The sequence below is a fragment of the Oncorhynchus mykiss genome, chromosome 30 (assembly GCF_013265735.2).
Source record: "Oncorhynchus mykiss isolate Arlee chromosome 30, USDA_OmykA_1.1, whole genome shotgun sequence".
In the NCBI taxonomy this organism is placed as follows: domain Eukaryota; kingdom Metazoa; phylum Chordata; class Actinopteri; order Salmoniformes; family Salmonidae; genus Oncorhynchus; species Oncorhynchus mykiss.
This window is the reverse complement of record NC_050570.1, coordinates 16,332,970-16,355,729: the sequence shown is the minus strand read 5'-3', so window position 1 is coordinate 16,355,729 and position 22,760 is coordinate 16,332,970. Positions and strand designations below refer to the sequence as shown.

At 43.4% G+C, this 22,760-nt stretch overlaps 2 protein-coding genes and 1 pseudogene across 2 annotated transcripts; all 3 read right to left on the bottom strand.

Annotated features, from left to right (window-relative positions):
- Positions 1-2,113: 2,113 nt before the first annotated feature.
- Positions 2,114-4,407, bottom strand: LOC100653474 (complement factor D (adipsin)). The gene is given in 5 exon segments (NM_001246346.2): positions 2,114-2,615; positions 3,178-3,432; positions 3,646-3,778; positions 3,915-4,077; positions 4,337-4,407. Coding segments are annotated over 5 exon segments (762 nt in total). The 5' UTR covers positions 4,392-4,407; the 3' UTR covers positions 2,114-2,459.
- A 432-nt stretch (positions 4,408-4,839) lies between these two features.
- On the bottom strand, positions 4,840-6,523 carry LOC110521419 (mast cell protease 2). The gene is made up of 5 exons (XM_021598951.2): positions 6,168-6,523; positions 5,906-6,056; positions 5,644-5,779; positions 5,265-5,528; positions 4,840-5,154 (listed from the first exon to the last, which is right to left on the bottom strand). The coding sequence occupies exons 1-5, from the start codon at positions 6,265-6,267 to the stop codon at positions 4,993-4,995; spliced, it is 813 nt and encodes a 270-aa protein (XP_021454626.1). The 5' UTR covers positions 6,268-6,523; the 3' UTR covers positions 4,840-4,992.
- A 473-nt stretch (positions 6,524-6,996) lies between these two features.
- On the bottom strand, positions 6,997-22,542 carry LOC110522749 (annotated as a pseudogene).
- Between the last annotated feature and the right edge of the window lie 218 nt (positions 22,543-22,760).

The window sequence follows — 22,760 nt, the reverse complement described above, 5'->3', positions numbered from 1 at the left end:
CTCACGTAAACATCTGTAGCATCGAACAGTTTGGCTACACACTAATATGACCCATCTTTGGAAAGACCCCCACAAGTGTGACGGGACACCTCTACACAACTTAAAAAGATGAGAGAGGCCTGTAATTTTCTTCATAGGTACACTTCAACTATGACAGACAAAATGAGAAAAAAAATCCAGAAAATCACATTGTAGGATTTTTAATGAATTTATTTGCCAATTATGGTGGAAAATAAGTATTTAGTCAATAACAAAAGTTTATCTCAATACTTTGTTATATACCCTTTGTTGGCAATGACAGAGGTCAAACGTTTTCTGTAAGTCTTCACAAGGCTGGTATTTTGGCCCATTCCTCCATGCAGATCTCCTCTAGAGCAGTGATGTTTTGGGGCTGTTGCTGGGCAACGCGGACTTTCAACTCCCTCCCAAGATATTTTATGGGGTTGAGATCTGGAGACTGGTTAGGCCACTCCAGGACCTGGAAATGCTTCTTACGAAGCCACTCCTTCGTTGCCCGGGCAGTGTGTTTGGGATCATTGTCATGCTGAAAGACCCAGCCACGTTTCATCTTCAATGCCCTTGCTGATGGAAAGAGGTTTTCACTCAAAATCTCACGATACATGGACCCATTCATTCTTTCCTTTACACGGTCCCTTTGCAGAAAAACAGCCCCAAAGCATGATGTTTCCACCCCCATGCTTCACAGTAGGTATGGTGTTGTTTGGATGCAACTCAGCATTCTTTGTCCTCCAAACACGACGAGTTGAGTTTTATATATATATATATATATATATATATATATATATATATATATATATATATATACAGTGGGGCAAAAAAGTATTTAGTCAGCCACCAATTGTGCAAGTTCTCCCACTTAAAAAGATGAGAGAGGCCTGTCATTTTCATCATAGGTACACTTCAACTATGACAGACAAAATGAGAAAAAAAATCCAGAAAATCACATTGTAGGATTTTTAATGAATTTATTCACAGTAGGTATGGTGTTCTTTGGATGCAACTCAGCATTCTTTGTCCTCCAAACACGACGAGTTGAGTTTTATTTTTTATTTTTTTATATAATTATAGTATGCTCAGATTCTCTATCTGTATTGAATAGTTTATCATCTGGTAAATCTAATTGGAGTGACCTACTATTGGAGGTATTAGAGCTTTGAAACAAGATATAATTCATATTAATGTTCCACTGGGTAGAGGTGAGGCCAAATGTAAGATCAGAGACATTTTGATAGATGAGTGGCAGAAGAGATGGTACTCTGAGCATAAGGGCTGGCATTTATATGCCCTCCAAAGAAAGGCCGGTTGACCAAGATTCCAAGATTCGCCCATCTTCCCCATTATCCCCTGTGTATTTATACCGGTGTTCTCTGTTTGTCTGTTGCCAGTTCATCTTGTTTGTCAAGTCAACCAGTGGTTTTTGTCTCAGCTCATGCTTTTCCCAAGCTCTCTTTTTCTTGCCCTCCTGGTTTTGACCCTTGCCTGTCCTGACTCTGAGCCCGCCTGCCTGACCACTCTGCCTGACCCTGAGCCTGCCTGCCAACCTGTGCCTTTACCGCCTCTGGATTATTGACCTCTGCCTACCCTGACCTTGAGCCTGCCTGCCGTCCGGTACCGTTGCCCCACCTCTGGTTTCTGACCCCTGCCTGCCTTGACCTGTCTATTGCCTGCCCCTGTTGAATCATTAAACTATTGTTAATTTGATGTGGTCTGGGTCATACCTTCATACCTGATAGTATCTTTACCTTTACTCTAGGGTACAATTGGGTACTTTTTCCAACCACTGCTCCTCAGGTACACTATCGTAGGAATTTGATGGAACCTGCTGGAGCCAACAATGCATCCAACCTTCAGTAACATTGGTCAGCTTATATATAGAGGCTACTGCCTGACCATCCATACCAGGTGAGTGACCAAGACCCTAAATGATGTAGAGAGTCTGCATATGCTAATGCTAATGTTAATGTTTTGTTTTTACTTTAAATCAGTAGTTGCTTTTAGTCTTTGAACATCAAGTCAAGAAATGATGGCCGAGTATTTTTGCTAAATAATTTAGGGAACTCATGTCCTCCAGAGTGAGACACAGGAGCCAAAATGAGTTAACCAATTTTAATAAGAACAGCAACAAGGGAACTATTGATCATTAAACACCTTGTGCAAACCTGGTCTAAATGAGATCAGTTATATTGTGAGATTGTGTAAACACACACTGACAGCTTACATGCCCAAAACCTTAAAGGCAAAATCCACCAAATATTGGGGCTGGTGACACTTTGCTTCTTGCGAGTCCAATATCTTGAAAACTTCACTTCTGATAAAACACCAAATATTGGGGCTGGTGACACTTTGCTTCTTGCGAGTCCAATATCTTGAAAACTTGATTGCTTGATAAAACATTTTGTGACTGTATCAACAGTGGACTAATGAAAACAATGTTCCCTTTAAGGGTTTCTAGCTAACACTGTCTGAATCCATCGGCGGTAGGAAGCCACTCGTGTGTACACATCAGGGGTACTGGGGTTGGCACACCTCTGCCCTGAGAAAGAGACAATGCCCGCTGACATCCCGTTACACACCAATGGACCTCCTGAATCACCCTGCAAAGAACAAAGGAGGAGTAGCATAGTTACAGCCTTGACTAGGATAAACTTTTATTCTAGTTACCTTAAGAGTCTAAGCGGTTTTAAGATGGTCATACCAAGGATAATATGGTACTGAATGTTGAATTTTAGAACCCCATTAAGGAGTCAACCATTTGTGTTCTCTGTCACCTGGAGCTGCATGGTAAATGGTCCAGGAACAAAGGACAATGCCAAAGGATTAGACTTTATGTATTTTTTTTACCAATATAAAAACAATTGCCGCTAAACTACTTCCATATATTTGTTCATATTTTTTTTAAAACTGGTACCGGGCTACATTTAGACCAGTCCTGTGACATGGTGGATTGCAGCCCATGCAAAAAACTGATATCTCTAGCTTAAACTGATGAATTTTGATGGGGATTTATGTATTATGCTAATTTGATTTCTGCAGGGGCATGGACATCGTCTCTAGGGAGTTATAGCCAAGTTGTAGCCAATAACAGCCTGTCTCAACCAGGAAAAACAAATTGCAGTTATAGCAATAGAGTTATAGCCTAAAACAGTGCAGTCATACCGAGCAGAAGCCTTGGAAAGCTCTGGGGCCTGTTGCGCACACCATGCGGCTGGAGATTTCGACAGCTGTCCACCTGCGGGCACATTCTCTGGGAGGGACGATGGTGGCGTTGACCTCCTGCAACTTGTCTGGTAGGGTGCCATTATCGCCTATATCCCCCCAGCCTGCCGTGGTGCACATGCTTCCCTCAGCCATAGAGCCATTCATCAGAGGGATCAACTGTACTGCTGTGTTGAGGGTGGCCCTCCCTCTCAACTAAGAATGATCACAGAGATAACACACTAGATAAATGATCTGTATGTCTTCATATATGTGTGATGTAAATATATTTAGGATATAATCATTTCTCTTATCAGTTTTGCATGATTCTATAATCTATTTGAATTATTTTCATGGACATTAAACCTACAATGAGAAGTTAGGATACAATAATCTCCATGGTGAGACTATGTCCTTGATGTCACTCACCTTGAGAAGCATGATGTCATTCTCCAGGTTGTCCCCATACCTCGGATGTGGAATGGATCGAACCACATCCAATACTTGTTGTGAATTTTCATCCTCTGACAAGTCATGAGCCCCAAGAACCACCTTGTATCGCCTGAAAATCAGTACATGAAAGAATTTAGGAGGCAATATTTATTTGTGCAATTGCCTTGAAGGAAAAGTGCAATAACTTTAAGGGAAATTAGTTTGAGAGAATCTGAGAGATGTTAATGTTTGATAGAGATTCTCACCCGTCACAGTGTGCAGCGGTGAGGACAAAATCCTCTCTGACCAGAACTCCTCCACAGATGTGTTGACCACGAGACTGAAGGGAAGCCATGTAGGGACGAGAGTTGCGAGCAGCCTCTCTGCCACCAACAATACCCACTTTCGGCACCTTGCGCCCATCAGTGCCTTTGAACAGAAAGTAGAGAAGACTATTTCAATAGCTTTTGTCTATAGCTCTGCAATGCTACCATATCCGCATAGCTTGCAACAAATGATGGTACTGTATGTCAGTTTGTTCATTACTGCCAAATAGAATATAAACCGCTGAAATTGGTCAAATATACTTTTCATAACTAGTGCTATACTTTTTAATGTTAGTCTGCATGGTGCAGTCAGTTTAGTGCTATTGGTAGTTAGTGTGTTATAGAAATGAAACATAGCTTACCATTCAAGGCGATGAGCAGAATAACTATGTGAAGAACCACTGAGCAGATTGCCATAGTGCAAATGGGCAAATAGCATGATACACCTCGTGGGTATAAATATGTAGGGTGGGCGGGAGGGTGAAACTTTTCCCAGATGTGGTTATAGACAGTACTGGGTCTTTGTTCATCCCCCCCAGTGTTTGCCAATGTGTTGCTGTGGCTTCATGGTTTCAAATGTTGCTTGGTGAAGTCTATGATGAAAGCGGATTGTGATATTATGAAATGATGACTCTGCTGGTTGGTCTGATTGCATAGAGAACACTTGTGCAATGAGATGCTACCACTAACCGTTGTTGAAAGTGTTAGAAATGTGTGGTGTTTGTGGTTCTGTGCATTACAGTTTGCCATGATGGGCTCAGTTTGTTGGTTTAAAAAATAAATACAAAAAATGGTTTGGACTTCAAAATTGTTTAGGTATAACATACAGTGCATGCCTTCTGATGTGTATGCAAATCATATCACTAGAGCAATTTCACAATGATTAAGAACACATTTATTTCCATTACAGTACATGGTAATGCATTAGACAGATTAACAGCAAGCTAAAGAATCAGTAATATCCTCAGGTATAAGTAATAGCCAAAGGCATAATTTTGCAGCAAACAAAGTATCCATTCTAACACGACTGCTTGTTGATGACCTTCTTTATCCAGGGTAGGTACTTGGAAATCTGAGTGTAAACATTGGGCACGTTGGGATAGGCACAGTTTCCCCTCATGTTGAAGGAGACGATTCCCACTGCCTCTCCATTGCATACCAAAGGACCACCAGAATCCCCCTGTGGGAAAGAAAATAATCACCTTACATGCCAAACATTGCTTACTGGTTCTTGCTTTGGATCTTCATGTACGATGTGTGTGTATTGAATGTAAATTCAGTTAGACAAACCTGACATGTGCCTTTGTCGGTCATGTATCCACCTGCACAGGTGACATTGGGAGGAAGATTAACTTTGACGTGATCCCACTGCTTCTGGCAGACCTTCAGATCAATGGCTTCCACGTCCACCACTTGAAGGTCGTCAACGATTGCGCCTATTTTTGTGAGGCCCCATCCAGCAGCAAGGCACTTTGTTTTGGGTTTGAGGACTTTATCCTTGGTTGGAAGCCTCACTTTGTTCACGGATTTGCTTAATTTAGCTTCCCTAGACAGCTTGAAACAAACATTTATTATCTGTTTAGCAGTTATGAAAGTATATGACCTTCTAGCACTTTTAGGATACTCTGTCATATCATATGAAGAATAATATATTTAACTAAAGCCCTACCTTTAGAAGCATGATGTCACTACCATCCTTTACATTTTTATATGAGTTGGGTTTGCATTTGCGTTCCACATTGTATCTGACAGCTTTCCCGAGGCCCTTCTTGATGTTGTGGGTACCAAGAACAACACTCAAGTTGCTAGACAAGACTCAGAACAATGTGTTTATCAGTCTGAGTAGTAAGGACACTGATATGCTACATGTAATGAATGATATGCTACTATTTGGAATTTACAGTTGTAATTGAGTTAGGCTACTACTGTACCTTTTGTTGCAGTGTGCAGCTGTTAGCACAAACTCTGGAGTGATCAGGAATCCTCCACAGATGTGCTTCTCATCGTTCTGCACAGAGGCCATGTACTGCAGGGAATTCCTCTTGGCTTTTTTTCCATTGATGATTTGACCCCCAAATGCAACTGAGAGGGTAAAAGTAGTACAAACAGCCACAATTAACTAAACCGCAAGGTAATAGGCAAATGTTAGAATCTCATTGATGCGTGTCCATTGAGTTCAGCAGAGAGACTTACCCGAATGTCCCAGATAGGTGAGGAGAACAGTGAGTAGAAGTTTGTTCATGGTGTGCATGTTTGGAGGGCTTGTCAAACGATCCAGGATGACCTGATTCATATGGCCCCTTTATATACACAAGACAGCGTTTTTTTCTGAGGACAACTGTGTGGCTTCACTTCTATGATGACTATCTATGATAATTCTATCGATCCATGTATGGTTTCTTCCGGTAAAGTCAAGGTAGGTGGTCTCTGCATTTACTGGAACTCTGGCAGCCCTTCTACACATTAATGTAGGTGGTGAGTTATCATAGACAGATAATAGCCTGCAGTAGTGCATACCACATAGGCCAACTCATCTCCCCTCTCTCATGCAAGAGCCTTGTCTTCTCTGGTTCAATGCTTTCCGGTGTTAGCATGCCAACCAATAACCACCAGTGGTTTACAAAGGAGGACAACACTCTTGATGCTTTGAAAGACGCTGGGACCTTGCCAATCCCACCAGGGTAAAGACAGGGACCATTCTTTTCGCAATGAAAACAACATGTAAAACTATGAAAGGGGCATAACTTTCTAGTCACTATAGAAACAACAGTAAATCACATATTTAAATGTGTTGCTAGTTTAAGATTAAGAGGAAGTTGTGCTGTCAACCTTATTGACTCATCTTGATCTTTGGTGGTATTCTTCTGTGAAATGTTCTGCATCCCCTCTGAGTGACAGACAGGCAAGCAGGCGGGGAGGCAGACTGGAAGACAGACAGACAGACAGATCATGTCTTCTGGTCTGAGACCTGAAACTGTGGTGTGGTTTCAAAGCATTGTGTCGCCTTCATGAAACCAGAGTTACTTTGTTGTCTTGACCACAAGTTTCCACGTGTGGTGGAGTTTGATGAAGACAGCTGAAGATGTAAGAGGAGCTATCTTTCTAAAGATGTATCCTTGTTGGCTTAAAGAGCTAAGTCATCATTTTAATTGCACATACCCTTAAGTGAAAGATGGAAAAGACACATTCACGTGCATGCATAAACACTCTCTCTTACAAGCACATTCATATTCTTCTCACACACTCACGCTAACACACAGCACTGAGTTTATTTATGGACTGATGGTCTTTTCTGTTTGATAAATTACATTTGATTAATTACAAATGTCTCCATTTGGTTCCTTAATACTTTATGATACACTTGATCCAGGAGAGGTACTTGGCAACTTTTGTGTAGACGTCGGGCTCCTTGGGATTGTCACAGTTTCTTTTTTCATTGAAGGACACAACTCTCACTGCTGTCCCCTTACACACCAGAGGACCGTCTGAATCTCCCTGTAATACTTGGTTAAAAACAGTTACTCTGCAAATCAAGTAATTTCTCTATAATGAATGCATTATCAGACTATACCTTAACTACATTTTATGACCATACCTGACAAACACCTTTATAACCAGCCGCAGTATCACCAGCACATATCATAGACAGGGTTATGGTGGCAGTGTTCCCCCATGATCTCTGGCAGGAGGCTCTGTCTACGATGGTGACATTCACCTCCAGAAGATGTGGGTTTGCAGTTCCGCCTGTTTTAGTGGCACCCTACCCAGCTACAGTACAGTAGGATTTGGCCTTGATGTCCTTGTCTTCTTAGGGAGAGGGATCTGTTGCACAGCTTTGCTTTTCGGCGTAGTTTTGACAAGCTATATTTGGAGCATATGACTGTAGTTAGATACAGTCAATTCTCAAGTAAGCTATATGATATTATGCAAAGCAGTATTATGCACATCATCAAAAGGTTTTCATATATGATTACTGCACTGGATTTGAACAAACTCAATATGTTTGCTTATTTTTTTCTCTATTTAATCTAAGGTATGTTGGCATATATTACCTGGGCAATGGTGTGCTAAGCTAAGAGACATTCTGACATGTGTGCATTCTTCCACTGTCATGTACCTGCAACAGCATGATGTCGTTCTGAAATGTCTTAGAGTTGTAACCAGGATGTATGTGGTAATATTTCACATCAATCTTGCGAGCAGAGCTTTCCTGCCTTGAAATGTCATGAGCACCAACCACAACCATCAGATTCACACCTCTGTGAAGAGGAAACAACAGTCTACTTGCTGAGCATTGTCTCTGCAGAGGAACTCTGGAGCTTCTTCAGAGTGACCATCGGGTTCTTGGTCACGTCCCTGACCAAGGCCCTTCTCCCCCGATTGCTCAGTTTGACCAGGCGGCAAGCTCTTGGTGGTTCTGATGGATTGAATCACTATGGGGGCCCAAGTTCCTCACACGATACGTGTCTGTGTGATTGAGTAGGTACAATTCCAAATAAATTTGCCATCTTACTGCCCCAGAAGTCAGGGGTTCAGTTCCTGCTTCTGCCTGTCCCACTTTCACTCCTTCTCTGTCTCCTGCTATTTCTAATCTGTCTAAACAAGGCACTGAAAAATAAAGGTAGACTTCCACAGAATAATATTCTCCCTGGGCCCTATTCAGACTTGACAAATTGATTTAATGTGGAAAAAAGAAAAGGACCACTTGCCCCTTGAAGTTTAAACACAGCAAAACTCCAAGCCAAAGAAAAGAGGAACAAACCAAAGTAATGGACAAATGGAAGAACTCGAACGGGACAACGAAAATGAATTCTACAGATATGAAATACCGTCATGGGCGTTTATGTAAATTTATGTTCAGGATTATTGATAATCGTTATTGAAATAGTAATCAAGTATAATTTCAAAACATAAGCATGAAAATAGGTCATAATAACATGAATCGTCATTATAGTAATTCACAATAATCTGTTAAAAATTATGTTCAGTCTTTTCTCTTGTGTTAACAGTGTGGAAGGGGACAGAAAGAAGCACGCAAAGGAGTTTTACTGTGAGGGTCGAAGGGAAGGAGGAAAACGGAGCCTCTGAAATTTAATTTGTGGTCTTATCCTGCCATCTATTGGAATTATTTAGCAATTGCAATAATTTTTTTCGAAGCAATGTGTTGATCTGACAATCAGCTTCCATTTCCGAAGGTCACTGAATAGAGTGTATTTCCTTACTGAAGTAGTAATTACTCAGAATTGCAAAATATAAAATATATATTTTATCAGTTACAACCATAAAATAGCCATTTACAGCATAAGAATAAACAACTGTTGATTCACCTTTAACATGAACAGAGACACTAGACACAGACGCTGGAGATTATATGTATATATTTAAATCTGGTAGATCTTAAGAGCCTTTGCTTTAATGAGCAGTTTGTTCTCAGAAGTGTGCCGCCTGCCATTCCATGCTATCAGAGAATTAGACCTGTGAATAATGAAACGTTTTTTCTAGTTCAAACCACAAAATGCAGAACACAAAGGCAAATGCTAGCTTTATTTAACCAGGTAGAACAAGTTCTCATTTACAACTACGACCTGGCCAAGATAAAGCAAAGCAGTGCGACACAAACAACAACACAGAGTTACACATGGAATAAACAAACGTACAGTCAATAACACAATAGAAAACGTCTATATACAGTGTGTGCAAATGAGGAAAGATTAAGGAGAAAGGCAAAAAATAGGCCATAGTAGTGAAGTAATTACAATATAGCAATTAAACACTGGAGTGATAGATGTGCAGAAGATGAATGTGCAAGTAGAGATACTGGGGTGCAAAGGAGCAAAAAACTAAATAACAATATGGGGATGAGGTGGTTGGATGGGCTATTTACAGATGGGCTGTGTACAGGTGCAATGATCTGTGAGTTGTTCTGACAGCTGGTGCTTGAAGTTAGTGAGGGAGATATGAGTCTTCAGCTTCAGTGATTTTTGCAATTCGTTCCAGTCATTGGCAGCAGAGAACTGGAAGGGAAGGCAGCCAAAGGGTAATTGGCTTTGAGGGTGACCAGTGAAATATACCTGCTGGAGCGCATGCTACGGGTGGCTGCTATGGTGACCAGTGAGCAGAAATAAGGCGGGGCTTTACCTCGCAATGACTTGTAGATTACCTGGAGCCAGTGGGTTTGGCGACGAATATGAAGCGAGAACCAGCCAACGAGAGCATACAGGTCGCAGTGGTGGGTAGTATATGGGGCTTTGGTGACAAAATGGATAGCACTGTGATAGTCTGCATCCAATTTGCTTAGTAGAGTGTTGGAGGTTATTTTGTAAATGACATCGCCGAATTCAAGGATCGGTAGGCTAGTCAGTTTTACGAGGGTATGTTTGGCAGCATGAGTGAATGGGGCTATGTTGCGAAATAGGAAGCCGATTCGAGATTTAACTTTGGATTGGAGATGCTTAATGTGAGTCTGGAAGGAGAGTTTACAGTCTAGTGAGACACCTAGGTATTTGTAGTTGTCCACATATTCTAAGTCAGAACCGTCCAGAGTATTGATGCTGGACCGGTGGGCAGTTGCGGGCAGCGATCGGTTGAAGAGCATGCATTTAGTTTTACTTGCATTTAAGAGCAGTTGGAGGCCACGGAAGGAGAGTTGTATGTCATTGAAGCTCGTCTGGAGGTCAGTTAACACAGTGTCCAAAAAAGGGCCAGAAGTTTACAGAATGGTGTCGTCTGGGTAGAGGGGGTTCAGATAATCACCAACAGCAAGAGCAACATCATTGATGTATACAGAGAAAAGAGTCGGCCTGAGAATTGAACCCTGTGGCACCCCCATTGAGACTGTCAGAGGTCCGGACAACAAGCCCTCCAATTTGACACACTGAACTCTGTCTGAGAAGTAGTTGGTGAACCAGGCGAGGCAGTCATTTGAGAAACCAAGGCTGTTGAGTCTGCCGATAAGAATGTGGTGATTGACAGAGTCGAATGCCTTGGCCAAGTCGATGAATACCTTGAGCGTGACCTTGAGCGTGGCTGAGGTGCACCCATGACCAGCTCGGAAACCAGATTCTATAGCGGAGAAGGTACTGTGGGATTCGAAATGATCTGTGATCTGTTTGTTAACTTGGCTATCGAGGACCTTAGAAAGGCAGGGTAGGATACATATGGGTCTGTAACAGTTTGCGTCTAGAGTGTCTCCCCCTTTGAAGAGGGGGATGACCGCGGCAGCTTTCCAATCTTTGGGGATCTCAGACGATACAAAAGAGAGGTTGAACAGGCTGGAATAGGGGTTGCAACAATTACGGCAGATCATTTTAGAAAGAGAGGGTCTAGATTGTCTAGCCCAGCTGATTTTTTGGGGTCCAGATTTTGCCACTCTTTCAGAACATCAGCTATCTGGATTTGGGTGAAGGAGAAATGGGGAGGCTTGGGCAAGTTGCTGTGGGGGGTGTAGGGTTGTTGACCGGGGTAGGCGTAGCCAGGTGGAAAGCATAGCTAGTCGTAGAGAAATTCTTATTGGAATTCTCAGTTGTCGTGGATTTATTGCTGGTGACAGTATATCCTAGCCTCGGTGCAGTGGGCAGCTGGGAGGAGGTGTTCTTGTTCTCCATGGATTTTACAGTGTCCCAGAACCTTTTGGAGCTTGTGCTACAGGATGCAAATTTCGGTTTGAAAAAGCTAGCCTTTGCTTTCCTACCTGCTTGTGCATATTTGTTCCTAACGTCCCTGAAAATATGCATATCTCGGGGGCTATTCGATGCTAATGCAGTACGCCACAGGATGTTTTTGTGCTAGTCAAGGGCAGTCAGGTCTGGAGTGAACCAAGGGCTATATCTGTACCTGGTTCAATTTTTTTTTGAATGGGACATGCTTATTTAACATGGTGAGGAAAGCACTTTTAAAGAATAACCAGGCATCCTCTACTGACGGAATGAGGTCAATATACTTCCAGGATACCCGGGCCAGGACGATTAGAAAGGCCTGCTCGCTGAAGTGTTTTAGGGAGCGTTTGACAGTGATGCGAGGTGGTCGTTTGACCGCAGACCCATTACGGACGCAGGCAATGAGGCAGCGATCACTGAGATCCTGGTTGAAGACAGCAGAGGTGTATTTAGAGGGCAGGTTGGTCAGGACGATATCTATGAGGGTGCCCGTGTTTACAGATTTGGGGTTGTACCTGATAGGTTAATTGATAATTTGTGTCAAATTGAGGGCATCTAGCTTAGATTGCGGGATGGCTGGAGTGTTAAGCATGTCCCAGTTTAGGTCACCTAACAGTACAAACTCTGAAGATAGATGGAGGGCAATCAATTCACATATGAAATGTATTTATAAAGCTTTTCTTACATCATGTGATTTCACAAAGTGCTGTACAGAAACCCAGCCTAAAACCCCAAACAGCAAGCAATGCAGATGTAGAAGCACGGTGGCTAGGAAAAACTCCCTAGAAAGGCCAGAACCTAGGAAGAAACCTAGAGAGGAACCAGGCTATGGGGAGTGGCTAGTCCTCTTCTGGCTGTGCCGGGTGGAGATTATAACAGAACATGGCCAAGATGTTCAAATGTTCATAGATGACCAGCAGGGTCAAATAATAATGTCACAGTGGTTGTCGAGGGTGCAACAGGTCAGCACCTCAGGAGTAAATGTCAGTTGGCTTTTCATAGCCGATCATTCAGAGTATCTCTACCGCTCCTGCTGTCTCTAGAGAGTTGAAAACAGCAGGTCTGGGACAGGGAGCACGGCTGGTGAACAGGTCAGGGTTCCATAGCCGCAAGCAGAATAGTTGAATCTGGAGCAGCAGCACGGCCAGGTGGACTGGGGACAGCAAGTAGTCATCAGGCCAGGTAGTCCTGGTCCTAGGGCTCAGGTCCTCAGAGAGAGAGAAAGCAAGAGAGAAAGAGAGAGAATTAGAGGGAGCATACTTAAATTCACACAGGACACCGAATAAGACAGGAGAAATACTCCAGATATAACAGACTGACCCTATAATAGACTGACACATAAACTACTGCAGCATAAATACTGGAGGCTGAGACAGGAGGAGTCGGGAGACACTGTGGCCCCGTCTGATGATACCCCCAGACAGGGCCAAACAGGCAGGATATAACCCCACCCACTTTGCCAAAACATAGCCCCCACACCACTAGAGGGATATCTTCAACCACCAACATACCATCCTGAGACAAGGCGGAGTATAGCCCACAATGATGTCCGTCACGGCACAAGCCAAGGGGGGGCGCCAACCCAGACAGGAAGATCATGTCAGTGACCCAACCCACTCAAGTGACGCACCCGTCCTAGGGATGGCATGGATGAGCACCAGTAAGCCAGTGACTCAGCCCCTGTAATAAGGTTATAGGCAGAGAATCCCAGTGGAGAGAGGGGAACCAGCCAGGCAGAGCTAGCAAGGGCGGTTCGTTGCTCCAGTGCCTTTCCATTCACCTTCACACGGCTGGGCCAGACTACACTTAATCATAGGACCCACTGAAGAGATGAGTCTTCAATAAAGACTTAAAGGTTGAGACCGAGTCTGTGTCTCTCACATGGATAGGCAGAAAATTCCATAAAAATTGAGCTCTATAGGAGAAAACCCTGCCTCCAGCTGTTTGCTCTGAAATTCTAGGGACAGTAAGGAGGCCTGCGTCTTGTGACCGTAGCGTACGTGTAGGCATGTACGGCAGGACCAAATCGGAAATATAAGTAGGAGCAAGCCCATGTAATGCTTTGTAGGTTAGCAGTAAAACCGTGAAATCAACCCTTGCCTTAACAGGAAGCCAGTGTAGAGAGGCTCGCACTGGTGTAATATGATCAAATGTTTTGTTCTAGTCAAGATTCTAGCAGCCGTGTTTAGCACTAACTGAAGTTTATTTAGTGCTTTATCCGGAAAGTAGAGCATTGCAGTAGTCTAACCTAGAAGTGACAAAAGCATGGATACATTTTCTGCATCATTTTTGGACAAAAAGTTTCTGATTTTTGCAATGTTACATAGATGGGAAAAATATGTCCTTGAAACAGTCTTGATATGTTTGTCAAAAGAGAGATCAGGGTCCAGAGTAACGCCGATGTCCTTCACAGTTTTACTTGAGACATATAGTGTCCAGGGCACAGCTGTGGGCTGAAGGTGGTCTATAACAAGCGGCAATGGTGAGAGACTTTTTAGAAGTATAAGCTCGAATTGTTTGGCCACAGACCTGGATAGTATGACAGAACTCTGCAGGCTATCTCTGCAGTACATTGAAACTCCGCCCCCTTTGGCAGTTCTATCTTGTCGGAAAATGTTATAGATAGGGATGGAAATTTCAGGATTTTAGGTGGCCTTCCCAAGCCAGTATTCAGACACGGCAAGAACATCCAGGTTGGCAGAGTGTGCTAACGCTGTGAATAAAACCAATTTAGGGGGAGGCTTCTAATGCTAACATGCATGAAACCAAGGTTTTTATGGTTACAGAAGTCCACAAATGAGAGAGCCTGGGGAATGGGAGTGAAGCTAGGCGCTGCAGGGCCTGGATTAACTCTACAACACCAGAGGAACAGAGGAGGAGTAGGATAAAGGTACGGCTAAAGGCTATAAGAACTGGTCGTCTAGTGCGTTCGGAACAGAGAGTAAAGAAGCAGATTTCTGGGCGCGGAAGAATAGATTCAAGGCATAATGTACAGACAAGAGTATGGTAGGATGTGAATGCAGTGGAGGTAAACCTAGGCATTGAGTGATGATGAGAGAGGTTTTGTCTAGCAGGCTAGCAGAAGGTGCCTTAGGGAGACATCACGATGAAAGAGTTTGTTGTAGCCCCCTCGGACGGTTACGTCGGCAGACTAGTTGTGATGGATCGGCAGGGCTCCATGTAGGCAGTAAAGGGGTCCAGGCCAATTGGAAAAATAGGTATTGTAACCCAATAAATTGGCTGATGGACTTCTTCAGCTAACAGTCCGATATGCTCTAGACAGCTAGCGGGCCGCGGCTAGCAGGCTAGCAGATGGGCCTTCAGGGGACGTCGCAACGGAGGAGCCTGTTGAAACCCCCTCGGGCGGATTACGCTGGTAGACCAGTCGTGATGGATCGGCGGGGCTCTGTGTCGGCAGTAAAAGGGATCCAGGCCAATTGGCAAGATAGGTATTGTAGCCCAAGGAGTAGCTGATGGACCTCTTCAGCTAGCCGGGAGATGGGCCTAGCACAAGGCTAGTTCCAGGCTAACTGGTGCTTGCTTCAGGACAGAGATGTTAGTCAAGATTAGCCACTCGGATAGCAGCTAGCTAGCTGCAATGATCCAGGTGAAAAGGTTCAGAGCTTGTGGAGATTTGAAAAGCAGTCCGGTATGCTCTGGGTTTAATCGCACTGTGCAGACTGGCAGGAGTTGACCGGGCTAAGGTTAGCTGATGACTGCTAGCAGTGGCTAACTGACTACTAGCTAGTAGCTAGTTAGCTGCCTATCTTCTGTTGGGGATTCCGGATCTAAAGTATAGAAAATAGCAGATCCATTTCACATTGGGTGAGGTGGGTTGCAGGAGAGTATGTTGAAATTGAGGTTAAAAATATAAAAAATCTATACTAAAGATATACAAAGAAAAAATGATATACGGGACACGACAAGACAAAGACAAAGACGTCTGAACTGCTACGCCATCTTGGATTCTGGTTAAGTAAGCTGGTTAAATAAGAATGCGCTTTTAGACACCCCTATTTCCCCAACACAATGGCAACGTCTGTATTTTGCCAAATAACTGAATGTATATTTAAATTTCTTTCCAAGTCGGTAGGCAAAATAAAGAGGGGTAAATAGACCAATGGTCATTAATATAGAGTTGATCCCACCTTTGCTGCTATAACAGCCTCCACTCTTCTGGGAAGGCCTTCCACTAGATGTTGGAACATTGCTGCGGGGACTTGCTTCCATTCAGCCACAAGAACATTAGTGAGGTCGAGCACTGATGTTGGGCGGTTAGGCCTGGCTCGCAGTCGCCGTTCACATTCATCCCAAAGGTGTTTGATGGGGTTGAGGTCTTTGTCTTCTCAGACTGCTGGGTTTCAAAGTGCTGAGTGTCTCTCTAAACCCTTTACAGGATGTACCACTTAGTTCCTGTGTTTCACCCAATTCTGTGCCAATGTAACCTCTACATGCCAACCATGACCAACTAGAGGTTTATAATGTTTGACCACACTCTAGATACATTAACTTTGACAGACCTTGCTACTGTCATCTCAGTCTGTTTTTCCAGTACTTGTGCAGCAGTTTTTGCACCTGCTAAGTTTGCAGTGCGTTAGTGCCGTGCTTAGCAGCACTATGTACCAGATAGATGAACCACAGTGACCAAGGCTTCTGGCACTGAAAATAAGTGTGGTGTGCTTTCAGAGAATTGTGTCGCTTTCATGTAACCAGAGATTCTTAGTTGTCTTAGGCTACATGGAAACATGTGGTTATCTGTCTAAAAATGCATATAAAATAATAACCCTATGTTGTCTGTCAGTACTTGAGACTTTTACAGGAAATCAACACGCACATGCACATACACCCAGTTAATATTTTCTGTAACAAAGAGTGTGTGTGTTTATGAATCATTTAGTTGACTGATTTAAGTCCAGTTCCTTTCTTGGTCCAGGGGAGATAGGTTGATATGTTGGTGTCGACATTGGGTGCTCTCGACTGGTTGCAATAGTCTATATCATTGAAGGACACAACTCCCACTGCTATCCCTCCACACACCAGAGGACCTCCTGAATCTCCCTGAAATCAATGGTTGAAACACAGACGAGAATAAACAGTTACTCTACATTTGAAAAACAAGTATTTTATATATGTACAGTACCAGCCAAAAGTTTGGACACACCTACTCATTCAAGGGTTTTTCTTTATTTTGACTATTTTCTACATTGTAGAATAACAGTGAAGACATCAAAACTATTAAATAACACATATGGAATCATGTAGTAACCTAAAAAAGTGTTTAACAAATCAAAATATTACATATTTGAGATTCTTCAAAGTAGCCATTCTTTGCCTTGATGACAGGTTTGCACACTCTTGGCATTCTCTCATCCAGCTTCATGATGAATACTTTTGAAGGAGTTTCCACATGTTCTGAGAACTTATTAGCTGCTTTTCCTTCATTCTGCCGTCCAATTCATCCCAAAAGCATCTCAATTGGGTTGAGGTTGGGTGATTGTGGAGGCCAGGTCATCTGATGCAGCACTCCATCACACTCCTTCTTGGTCAAACAGACCTTACACAGCCTGGAGGTGTGTTTTGGGTCATTGTCCTGTTGAAAAACCCTAAGCGCAAACCAGACGGGATGGCGTATCGCTGCAGAATGCTGTGGTAGCCATGCTGGTTAAGTGTGCCTTGAATTCTCAATCAAATCAAATGTTATTTGTCACATACACATGGTTAGCAGATGTTAATGGGAGTGTAGCGAAATGCTTGTGCTTCTAGTTCAGACAATGCAGTAATATCCAACGAGTAATCTAACCTAACAAATTCACAACAACTACCTTATACACACAAGTGTAAAGGAATGAATAAGAATATGTACATTAAAAAATACATATATGAATGAGTGATGGTATAGAACGGCATGGAAAGATCCATTAAGATGGTATAGAGTACAGTATATAAATATGAGATGAGTAATGTAGGGTATGTAAACATGTAAAAGTGGCATTGTTTAAAGTGGCTTGTGATACATTTATTACACCAATTTTCCCTTATTAAAGTGTCTGGAGTTGAGTCAGTATGTTGGCAGCAGCCACTCAATGTTAGTGATGGCTGTTTAACAGTCTGATGGCCTTGAGAGAGAAGCTGTTTTTCAGTCTCTCGGTCCCTGCTTTGATGCACCTGTACTGACCTCGCCTTCTGGATGACAGCGGGGTGAACAGGGAGTGGCTCGGGTGGTTGTTGTCCTTGATGATTTTTTGGCCTTCCAGTGACATCGGGTGGTGTAGGTGTCCTGGAGGGCAGGTAGTTTGCACCCGGTGATATGTTGTGCAGACCCCACTACCCTCTGGAGAGCCTTACTGTTATGGGCGGAGCAGTTGCCTTACCAGGGGGTGATACAGCCCAACAGGATGCTCTCGATTGTACATCTGTAAAGGTTTGTGGGTGTTTTTGGTGACAAGCTGACTTTCCTCAGCCTCCTGAGGTTGAAGAGGCGCTGCTGCGCCTTCTTCACCACACTGTCTGTGTGGGTGGACCATTTCAGTTTGTCTGTGAAGTGTACGCCGAGGAACTTAAAAACTTTCTACCCTCTTCACTACTGTCCCGTCGATGTGGATAGGGGGGTGCTCCCTCTGCTGTTTCCTGAAGTCCACGATGATTTCCTTTGTTTTGTTGACATTGAGTGTGAGGTTATTTTCCTGACACCACACTCTGAGGGCCCTCACCTCCTCCCTGTAGCCCGTCTTGTCATTGTTGGTAATCAAGCCTACCACTGTAGTGTTGTCTGCAAACTTGATGATTGAGTTGGAGGCATGCATGGTCATGCAGTCATGGGTGAACAGGGAGTACAGGAGAGGGCTGAGAACGCACCCTTGTGGGGCCCCAGTGTTGAGGATCAGCGGGGTGGAGATGTTGTTACCTACCCTCACCACCTGGGGGCGGCCCGTCAGGAAGTCCAGGACCCAGTTGCACAGGGCGGGGTCGAGACCCAGGGTCTCAAGCTTGATGATGCTGAGCTGTAGTCGATGAACCTTCTCACATAGGTATTCCTCTTGTCCAGATGGGTTAGGGCCGTGTGCAGTGTGATTAGGATTGCGTCGTCTGTGGACCTATTGGGTCGGTAAGCAAACTGGAGTGGGTCTAGGGTGTCAGGTAGGGTGGAGGTGATGTGGTCCTTGACTAGTCTCTCAAAGCACTTGATGATGACGGAAGTGAGTGCTACGGGGCAGTAGTCATTTAGCTCAGTTACCTGAGCTTTCTTGGAAACAGGAACAATGGTGGCCCTCCTGAAGCATGTGGGAACAGCAGACTGGGATAAGGATTGATTGAATATGTCCGTAAACACACCAGCCAGCTGGTCTGCGCATGCTCTGAGGACGCAGCTGGGGATGCCGTCTGGGCCTGCAGCCTTGCGAGGGTTGACACGTTTAAATGTTTTACTCACGTCGGCTGCAGTGAAGGAGAGCCCACAAATGTTGGTTGTGGGCCGTGTCATTGGCACTGTATTGTCCTCAAAGCGAGTAAAGAAGTTCTTTAGTCTGTCTGGGAGCAAGACATCCTGGTCTGCGACGGGGCTGGTTTTCCTTTTATAGTCCGTGATTGATTGTAGACCCCGCCACATACCTCTCGTGTCTGAGCCGTTGAATTGCAACTCTACTTTGTCGCTATACTGATGCTTAGCTTGTTTGATTGCCTTGCGGAGGGAATACAGTAGCTACATTGATTGTATTCGGTCATGTTTCCGGTCACCTTGCCTTTGGTGGGCAAAACAGAGGATCCGCTTCGGGAAAGTCATATTCCTGGTCGTAATGTTGGTAAGTTGACGTTGCTCTTATATCCAATAGTTCCTCCCGACTGTATGTAATAAAACCTAAGATGACTTGGGGTAACAATGTAAGAAATTACACATAAAGCACCATCACACCTCCTCTTCCATGCTTCACGGTGGGAACCACACATGGGGAGAACATCCGTTCACCTACTCTGCATCTCACAAAGACACGACAGTTGGAAAAAAACTTAATGTGCTATGATGAAACTGGCTCTCATGAAGACCGCCAAAGGAAAGGAAGACCCAGAGTTACCTTTGCTGCAGAGGATAAGTTCATTAGATTTAACTGCATCTCAGATTGCAGCCCAAATAAATACTTTACATAGTTCAAGTAACAGACACATCTCAACATCAACTGTTCAGAGGAGACTGCGTGAATCAGGCCTTCATGGTTAAAGAAACCACAACTAAAGGACACCAATAAGAATAAGAGATTGCTTGGGCAAAGAAACACGAGCAATAGACATTAGACTGGTTTTGAGATTTGAGATTTGGGCTTAGTGGGACCATCATTTGTTGTTCAACAGGACAATGACACAAACACACCTCCAGGCTGTGTAAGGGCTATTTGACCAAGGAGAGTGATGGAGTGCTGCCTCAGATGACCTGGACTCCACAATTATTCGACCTCAACCAAATTGGATCATTGCTGCCCTGACTTGCTTCCATTCAGCCACAAGACCATTAGTGAGGTCGGGGACTGATGTTTGGTGATTAGGCCTAGCTCGCAGTCGGTGTTCCAATTCATCCCAAACGTGTTCGATGGGGATGAGGTCAGGGCTCACTATTTTATGCACTTGTCAGCAACGAGTGTGGCTGAAATAGCCAAATCCAGTAATTTGAAGCGGTATCAACATACTTTTGGTCATGTAATGTATATACACATACACTGAGTGTACAAAACATTAAATCAAATCACATTTTATTTGTCACATACACATGGTTAGCAGATGTTAATGCGAGTGTAGCAGGGACAACTTCCATGATGTAGACTGACCAGGTGAATCCAGGTGAAAGCTATGATCCCTTATTGATGTCACCTGTTAAATCCACTTCAATCAGTGTAGATGAAGGGGAGAAGACAGGTTAAAGAATGATTTTTATGCCTTGATCAGAGGGTGAATGGGCAAGACAAAATATTTGTGCCTTTGAATGGGGTATGGTAGTAGGTGTCAGGCGCACCAATTTGAGTGGGTCAAGAACTGCAAAACTGCTGGGGTTTTCACGCTCAACAGTTTCCCGTGTGTATCAAGATTGGTCCACTACCCAAAGGACATCCAGCCAATTGGAGTCAACATGGGCCAGCATCCCTGTGAAATGCTTTCGATGCCTTGTAGAGTCCATGCCCTGAAGAATTGAAGCTGTTCTGAGGGAAGAAAGTGTTCCTAATGTTTTGTCCACTCAGTGTAAATATTTATATAATATACCTGTATATTATTATGATTATTATTATTAATTTCAGAATTATCTATGCTTTATAACCTTACCTGACAAAAGCCGTTATCATCAGCAGTAACAACGGCACATATCATAGAAGTGGGTATGGCTCTTCTCCAAGTTCTCTGTCAGACACCCCTGTCTACAATGTGTTGTGTCAGGCAGGGTAGAATATCCCTGCAAATGGTTTATTCAGTATTTGTATGCTACACAATTCCCTTCTGGGAAGATAATCGTATAAAATCATATACATCACACCTGGTTTGAATAGGTGTTTATAACATGTTTCTATTTACCCCTTACACACACTTCATTACTTCCCTCTCATTTACCTCCAAAAGCATGATGTCATTCTTGTGTGTTTCGGGATCGTAATCATTGATGTAATAACTTTTCACACCAATCCTGTGAGCCGAATGTTCCCACTTTTAATGTTATGAACACCAACCACAACCGTCAGCTATACACCACTACAAGGACAAAGAAACAATTACTGAATGGCAATAGTTCACGGAAAATATAGATTGTGATTTTCCACTAACTTGGAGGATATCACTGTAGCTATTGTACTTCCTTTCCTCTATAAGCTTTGACTTACTTATCACACCCCAATGAAGAGGAAACAACATACTGCTCACTGAGCTTCTAAGCACACAGAACATTCTACAGTGAGGGAGTCCAATCTGGCTGATGGGGTGGTTTGAGTAAAAATATTTACAGAAAATACAATAATATTAATCATATATTTTTTTTTAATGGAGGGGGGAGGGAACTCATTTATACTTTAAAATGACTGAAACCAAATTTAAACTGTAGAAATGACACCCGTTTCTTGATGGTATCCACTTTCCAGGTTGCTAATAATCATCTAAATTAAAGCTAGACAGTCAGGTAGCATCGGAAACTATGTTTTGCAATCTTTTGCACATTTTGACGGCAGGCAAATATAACACATTTTCAGTGCGGCCCTCCTCCTCCAGACCTAGTTGTAGACCGAATGTGGCCCCCCAGGGGAAATTTGTCTGACACCCTGTTCTACAGCATAAAGCAAATCTGCAATTTTTTACAAAGACCACAGAACCACTTATGACTTCTTGGTGTGAATGGTTTTCTCCCTCAAATAGTTCAATAGGATAAGAGTAAAACACAATTACCTTGTGTAGCAGTGAGCGGCCGTCATGACAAAGTTATCTGACACAAGAAAGCCCCCACACATATGTTCCGTCTTTTCCGTTTCCTTGTTCCTCTCCTGCACAGAGACCATGTAGGGTTTAGAGTTGGTTTTGGTCTTTTCTCCATTCACAATGCCAGAGTCCTGGTGGACTGGTAGAGACATAGGGATATCCCCAATGAAACCCAAATTAACAACAGTGGGTTTTAAATGACTAAAATTCAAAGACTAGAATTTGTGATCATCATGTGAATTTCTGTTATTGCTTTTCAACCAAATCAGTGTCACTTTGCAGTTTTCTGCTGTCCATGGTTAGAAGGTCAAATGTCATCCTCTTTTCACCGCCAGAGTGAGTGGAAGTGTGAGTGGACATGTGATAGGTTGAAGTGATAGGTAAAGTTTGGTCTTACCTGTGAGCCCAGCAGGAGCAAGACAGATGTGGCAGCCATATTGTCTTCTTCTCAGACTGTCCTCAAAAGTCCTGAGCATCTTTATAAACCCCTCCCAGCCCATCTACCCACACAGGATTTGAGCTATGAATGTGTGAACCTTGCATATCATTCATTCACCCACCACATTCACACCTAATATAGGTCACCACATTGTGGTTATTCACATTTTACTAGAATAGCAGGACACTGACAAGCAGACATGGTGGTCTTACACTGGTAAATCCACACTCTGTTTCTCCCAATCTGTGAGAAATA